Consider the following 8131-nt stretch of genomic DNA (forward strand, 5'->3'; position numbering starts at 1 on the left):
AGAAAAATATTTCCTCTTTGTCCTTGCTTTAGCATGTGGATCAATCTTGCTTCATATCTCTTTCCATATATCACATATAAAAGACACAACTGTGCATGCCATACACTTACAGCTTTTCCATATACATAAATTCTTATTATTTCTCCCCTACACCCTCTTCTTCTGTTTCCATCTTCTATTATTCTACAAACTGCCTGTCTCTCTGCTTGAAATATCGGTTTTGAATTTGTGTTCACATACACTGTCACAGGTTGGGATGTTCTCCGTGAGTATTTGCAGTGAGAATGGTTTCTTGATCCCCTTCTTGGCTTTATCAATGGCTCTGCTCAAATGCAATAAAAACACAAAGCATAGTAAAATTAATTTGTTAGTAGCTTCTTTTAAGCTAATTTCTGTTAATATTTTATAACTACCATCTTAGTGTTAAACACAAGACAATCAGTTTAGCAATATTCATTATTGGATTAGGGAATATTTAAAAATATTTCAGAACCAAAGCCATGGTCAGATAATAAAAAATACATTGGTCTAGGAAGCTCAGAGAATTTTGTTTGCAATGGTGTCAACCTGACTACATCTGGAATGAACTACAATCCAGAAACGGAGGGCACACCTGTGCTCCAGATCTTGAGGCTGGAAGGCATGGCTTTTGACTTGGACCTTGACATGGAGATCTTAAGGCATAGATGCCATGAAATGCATAGGCCCAGGCAAGGTAGAATTGGCACACCCACCATTAATCCCTAGAAACTGATGGAAGAGGATCTTTGAGGGCAAGGTCTGCCTGGGACAAAGCAAGGTCCCAATCTAGGCATGGTGGTACACACATCTGAGCCACACCTTCTGATGGAGGTCTACATAAGGACATTGACAGAAGGCAGACTCACTCTTCTTTGCCTGCTTGCAGTTACTGCCAGTACATCTGTTGATATCTACTTCTTCAGGATTCCAGTTTATACAGAAGATCAGGTGAAACAAACTAGCCTCATGGGCTGAACAACTATTAGATTTTTTGATTTCCCATTCACAGCTCCTCAATGTTGGGTTAGTTGGACTACAGAATGTAAGTCATTACAGTATATTCTCTTAATATATTGAGACAGTCCATAAGTTCCATGGCTCTAGAGAAAGTTCAGTGACTAATACACAAGCAAAAGGAAAAAATCTGCTTGACCTCACAGGAGGAAGTAGTACATGGTTTGGATGCACACGGTAGAGTAATATCTATGGAGTTGAATTTAAAGTAAGGCTGAAGAGTACTGTTTACTCCAATATAAAGAGGAGACAATGAATACAGAACTTCCTCAAAATGAAATGAAATATGTGATAGACAGGAGAATCTAAAGCAGTATCCAGTGATCATCTAATGAACAACATACCTAGAAACAATCTACCAAATATACTTTTAAGAAAGAAATAAAACGTAAACTGCAATTCCCATATCAGTTACAGAGTTAAAGAATAATCACAAGTAAATTACCTTTTGAGAAAATAATACCATTGATCTTTTTGTTCTTTAGAACTGTAATGTTAAAAGTGAAAAACAGGATTAGAGCCTTGAGAATGATATGATTATTCCACAAAAATTATAAAAATTATTATAAGAGAATGGCCACCGTGAGGGTGCAGGAGTAGATGGTATTCCCCACATGACTGCCCTTTTGAATGACATGTTTCCCTGGAACACTTGTATGACAGGAAGTTGAATATAGTGTGGAAGCTAGTTGGGAATGTCAAGACTTGACTATGTCCCAAGAGCTGTTTGACTACGGCTGGGCCAGCAATTACTCCTCGCTTCAGTTTCATACATATATAATTAGTTGTTGGGCATAGGTAGGAGAGGAGGTCCTTGGTCCCATGAATGCTGGATGTCCCAGTGTGTGGGAATTGGAGGGCAGAGAGGTGGGAGTGGGAGGATGGGTTGCAGCACATCCTCACAGAAGCAGGAGGAGGTGGGATGAGACAGGGTTTTCTGGGTGGGGGAAAATGGGAAAATGGGATAACATCTGAAATGTAAATAAAATATCCAATAAAAAATAATTTCAAATAAAAAAACAAACTTGTATACCACCAACCACCCCAAAAAAAAGACAGCGTCATCTTATCATGAGAGGTCATGTTCACATAGAAAGGTACCATTATTCACACTAACACACAGGGTAGTTATATGACCTTTGGTTAGAACACACTTAACCCTGGGAGAACATCTGTTAAGAAAATAAATATTGTATATTTCTTCGTGTGAATTACAGAATAGGCATACAAGACTGGAGATCCTAGAAACTAGAGCTTCATCTGTGTGAGGCATCACATTAACTATTCTAGTACAAATTAATAAGCCCACCAATATTCCAGTTTAGCTTGTAATACTCTCAATTAAGATGGATTAAAGATGAACTCACAATGTTAACATTTTATAACTGCAAATTCTATGTTGAATCAGTTAGAACTGGTTGATATTTGACACAATCACAGTGTCTTATAGTCATCAACATTATCTTGTTGTTCAATGTTTTTCTTATTCAAACAGCAACCCTTACCCAATGCACTATTACTCTTCCCCATGTTCACAACCCTATGTCAGGTATAGTTTTTCTATCTGTAAATTATGTGTACGCTGTTTCTTCGCCCTAAAAAATAATTATCCATGCTGCAAAATCTTTCATTCACAGAACTTTCTTTTCCCTTTTGCCATGATTCTAACATATATAACTCAAACAGACTTCCTATGGAACTATGGACTGATTCTTACCCAAAGACTGGCACCATGTTTCTGCCATTAACTGCTCACCTACTCTATTCTCCAGGTGCAAACATTTTTATCAGAAGGGTGGATTATGCTTGTGCCCCTCAACCTACACACAGACACACACAAACTATATATGTGTGTGTATAACTGTATATAATATACATTATATAATATATATATATATAGTGTGTGTGTGTGTAAAACATCTTATGTCAGTAAAATAAAAATTGATATAGCAGGAAAACTTATAGGTACTTGGTGATATGTAGGGGTTGGTTCTAATTCTGTGATCAGGAATCTCTGCATGTGAACACTGAAGGTAATGTTACTAAATTGGGGAACACACTAGAATCATCATATAAGGGGGAAATTTGAGCTGTCAATCTGTATACAATCAGACTAAAATGGATTCTTATTTTTCATACATTCTGCTTAATTTGTTTAAACTGTGAATCATGAAGCATTGATTGGCCCTCAATTTATATAGCTATCCTCTTGTGAATACAGGTCCAAACTATAGGTCTTACCGAAAAGTGGCAAAAAAATTTTCAGTAGGCCGTAGGAGAAAAAGGGTCTTGGAACTACAGTTTTTGTTTCCCCTGTAAAGGATCACATCATCCACGGCCCACAGGTTATTCAGTGGTATGATGCATTTGATCTTAAACTTCTTTTTCCTAGAAAGAGAACCAAGTACTTCTGTTAGTTTGATTTGCATTGTAGCTGGAATTGCTTGTAGAAATTCCCAGTTCTCCCTGCCCCAGAGTAGAAGAGGACTTCTCCATTTTATCACTCAGGCACAGTTCAAACCATGGTAGATGGCATTCACCAAATCATGTGTTGAAAGAAGTTACTCAAGGATACAAGCTTCTCAATGCACGCAACTTGACATAGCCTGATTGTTTTATGATTGGAGAATATGAATGGCTATACTATGAACATATATATATGTGTGTGTGTGTATGTGTGTGTGTGTGTGTGTGTGTATTAATGTATATGTCAATTTTAGAAAGCCATGTGTTTCAATATTTCATCCCTTATTTTTGTTAATTAGTAACCATTTTGCTTTATTTCCTTAACATACATACCAAAAATGTTAGTTAAAATTTTGTATTTTAATTAATTTAATCATCTTTCCAAAATAAATAATGGAGGAATATTGTCTGACTGAATAAAATTTATTTTCCATTGTCCTTCTCTGTATATTAGGAAGTCACATCAGCTCACTACAATGGCTTCTTTAGTAAACATATGATGCACATGTACATCCCATACAAGTATACAAAAGATTATTATCCCAATATTTTAAACAAATTAATTGAATTGTGTCTTCCTATCAAGCATTCTGATCTTATCAAATATGTTTGTAAGAAATAATCTTGTAATCATATCTTTCCTGTTTTCATCATATCTTTTATATGGAGTTTGTCTTTTGAGAAATTCTCATACATAAAGTGCTTTCATTTATTTTTTGTTGCTCTTTTTTCTCTTTTATCGATTGACAGAATCCTTTCCACATTTGTGACTGTTCTATTTTTTATAATAGACTGCATATTACCTCTGTGTGTTTGTGTGTATGTGTGTGTGTGTGTGTGTGTGTGTGTCTGTGTGCATATGTGTTAAATTGGATATGTAACTCTGCATTGGACACTTAAGCTTGTATGTTGGTCCAAAATTATAAATACTGACTCTGCCTCTCTCAGATTCAGGAGACAATATGATACAAAAAATAAACCCTGATTCAAAAATCCTATATATAAGCCCGCCTAAGCTGCAAGTGAGTGATGTTTTTGAAACATGATCTTACAGAAAATGATTTTCCACACTATGTAATACAACATGGAATTGCCAAAATTAAAGCATATTATGTAAAATTTACTAAAAGGATACACATACACACTCACACACAAACATACAAACATACATATTAATCATATAAAACATTTGTACTTACATTTTCCACCACAAGACATCAATTGTACATATAATATACATATATGTATATATGAGCCATATTTTAGAAGAAATGCCTAAACCTAAAACCTTTAATTTTAATAGGTCTAAGAAGAGATAATCTTTGAAAATGGTAATAATGAGAATTATCTCCTATGGGGCTACTAATGTTCTTTCCATAATATGAATGACACTCTCAAAATAGTTTTACCTATTATCACCACACAGCAAAAGTGGAAAAATAGATGGCCTCTCAAGGAAAACGGTCATTCTAGTTTCCTTTACTCTCAAAAATCAAAGTGAATTTCACTTACTTACATTGACTACACTTCAAAGATACACTATCAGTATATATCAGTTTTTAATTCAAGTGAGTCGATTACTATCTTTTTTTCTAAATGTATTTCCATCTGTAGACTGAAGGGGAGTTGGGCAGAAGTGATAAGAAGGATGGACAGATTGAAAGACAGCCAGGCCATTCACCTATTTTGAGCCTGCATCAGTCAGATACTAACTACCATTTTCTATGCTGGGAGCTTACAGTGACTGATCAGGGTTGACAGGCAAACTTACAGCATTGGTAGTAGGGGAGCACCTTAAATAATTCATTTTTTAAATTGTGTCTAAAACTTTTGTCAAAACAAATTGAGAAATGTATAGGGGAGTGTTCACCAAGCCTAAACCATGGCAGAGGAAAGAGAAGTTGCGATCATGAAGTAATTATAATCTTTTTTTTAAAAAGAAGTAAAAGCACATAGGTTGTTTTTGTACAAAAAGCCCAGTTAACGTGTAGCTTCTCATAGTGAGGAATGCATGTTGCATATACTCACAGGTTACTAGACACAACCAGAACATCATTGAATAAGGATAGATATCTTTTCTTCCTTTTGTTGTAGCTCGTGATTTCCACGGGGCCTTGGCACAGCAAGGATCGATGTACTCCTCCCATGTCTCCCTTAACAAGGATTTCCATATACAAAAAATAAGATTCTCCCGGTACAGGTCTTCACCTAACAGAACAAGACTTAGTGGATAAGTTATAAAACCAATGTTCATATTAAATTTTAAAGAGTTCATGATATTAAAATGCAGCAAATAAAGTTGAAAATAAAGATCTGAGGAATATTATAGCAACATTTATAATGGTAACATGACATTTATAATTATAACATATGGTATACATGCATGAAATTCAAAAATAAATAAAAATGTGATACTAAAATATAATTGTAACTTTTAACATAAATAATATTCTAATGAAAAGGATAGTAACAAATTTAAAAATTAACCATAGTTAAAAATTTTAGGCTGCTTTTTATACATGTGAACATCCTGTCCTTTCCTATATTGGCCTATACATCTGTTTCCTTCAGAAATTTCTTTTTAAAGTGATTGTCCCTTCTCCAAACTGTCTTGAATGGTGGCAACTTAGAAATGAGCAGCTGGTATAGATTGTCTTCTGAAGGTGTAATTTTATTCATCTAAACAACTCAAGCCAAAGACTTCTGCTTGTGCAATCCTAATGTTCAGTTGAGCTGTCAAAACTGTTATAATAAACTAGATGTCTGTCAAATAAGAAAACAAACAAATAATCAAACAAACCCACCATCTTTCAAAAAATATTTGTGAAGTTGGTCTTGTCCAGAATAACGGTTATTTCCCTTGCCTCTTGCCTGTGGTTCCTGTAAGGATATCATCATGGATTCTGGGCAGTAAAAACACTTGTACATTTTAAAGTCTCCACCTAGATTTCTGTACCTCTACAAACCTCTCCATCTCCTGTGCTATGCTAACTATATAGTCTCCTCCATCTTTATGAGTGCAAAGTTTCTTGTACTCAAGTTATCTCCATTTTTCTTTCCTGATATTCTTCCTTCTCTTTTACCCAGCCTTGGCCATCTGTTTCTTTTTTCTCTTTACTCAGAACTCCTCCACCTGCCTCTGAACATGTTTCTTCTCTTATCCCTAATGAAATCCTTCCCTGTAATACTGGAGTGGCAAATCTTCTGGCGGTTTCTTTACTGTGACCTGCTCATACAAATGGGATATTTATGATATATATTTTCTTTAAGGGAATATAATTTTGGCAAAACATGTTACATCTTTAAAAAAAAATGTACAAAAGCACCATGTCTTTTAATTAGAAAGCATTAAGGATTCCTGTGAATCCAAATGTCAAAGAGATACAGCCACCAACAGTTGTCATCAAACACTTCAAACAATAATGTTAAAATATGACAAAAAATAATACCAACTCAGTGTCATGATAAGGAAAATTGAAAGCAAATGAACATGTCTGGAAAGTCAATCCTTTCTGAATTAATATTCAAATACTTAGAATGATTCCAAAGAAGATAATATTTGTTAGAAAGCATAACAATTTGAAGAAAGCCAGCAAATTATTAGATTTAGGGTGTTCCAAAAAAGTCTGACCATTTTTTAAAATCTTTGCAGTCATGTGATTAAAAAAATTGGGCTGCATATAAAATAATCCTCACTCATAAGTTGGACAGATTTTTTTTGAAATTTACAGAATACTTTCTCCTGTATGCTCAAAGCATACATCTCCTCACAGAATAATGTTGTTTCTACAGAATATTGGTATTGAATATTCCTACAATGACTACCTTTTCAAGAAACCAGTTCTGAGTTGAGAGTTAGCTCATATGATCTCTAGGAATGAAGAGAGAACGTTTCCTGATATGATTAGTCTATCACAAGAATCTAATTAGTTATAAAAATACATTTTCCAGGCAACTGGAAGTGAGAACATTTCAATGTAGTTGAAATTTTTATTTTATCTTCCTAGTCCAGAACACCAAACTGGTGACTTCCTTTGGTAGACAAACCACTGAAGTCTGAGTGCTCTGTAGTAGTTAGGCTGTAGAATCATGTGCTGTCAATCATCTAAGGCTCTTGCCATCTGACAAAGTGACACATGCATTTCCTTTCCTTATACTTTGTGGCATTAAATTTTTTTTCTAGCAATTGTTGAAATGTAAGTCTTTGTAATGAATAACATGTTTTCACAACCCCACATATCTATATGAAAGTTATATATGTGAGAGATAGAATATAGAGACAGGTGTATGATAGATCAATAGACAAATAGATTGAGAGATACTCTTTGGGTGGTTTCTTTACTCTACCCTGCTCATATAATTCAAACACTAAAACATATATTAAGTGAATATCATGCTGCCCAAAACATATGATATATCTTTCAATGAATATGTAGAAAGACACCAGCTATTACCTAGAAAGCAGTTAAGACCCACAAGATTCACGGAGTCAGGAGGAACAGAAGCCAATGGTTAGCATCACACACATCCCACAATAATGTAAAGATGTTTACAAAAATAATACCAACTCAGTTTCATGATATTCAAAATTTAAAGTAAATGAACATATTTCAAAATGATTCCTTTCTAT

General features: G+C 34.6%; 1 protein-coding gene across 1 annotated transcript in view; it reads right to left on the reverse strand.

The window, feature by feature from the left end:
• The window catches only part of LOC143436484 (uncharacterized), a 43052-nt gene extending 37349 nt beyond the window's left edge, over positions 1 to 5703 (reverse strand). Inside the window, exons 1-4 of the mRNA XM_076920862.1 lie at positions 5530 to 5703; positions 3277 to 3423; positions 1481 to 1522; positions 188 to 322 (exon numbers count right to left, since the gene is read on the reverse strand). Of these exons, the coding sequence (XP_076776977.1) occupies positions 188 to 322; positions 1481 to 1522; positions 3277 to 3423; positions 5530 to 5672 (467 nt within the window). The 5' untranslated portion in view covers positions 5673 to 5703. The remainder of the gene's footprint in view (positions 1 to 187; positions 323 to 1480; positions 1523 to 3276; positions 3424 to 5529) is intronic.
• Positions 5704 to 8131: the final 2428 nt, after the last annotated feature.

Source organism: Arvicanthis niloticus, chromosome 22 (assembly GCF_011762505.2).
Source record: "Arvicanthis niloticus isolate mArvNil1 chromosome 22, mArvNil1.pat.X, whole genome shotgun sequence".
NCBI lineage: Eukaryota > Metazoa > Chordata > Mammalia > Rodentia > Muridae > Arvicanthis > Arvicanthis niloticus.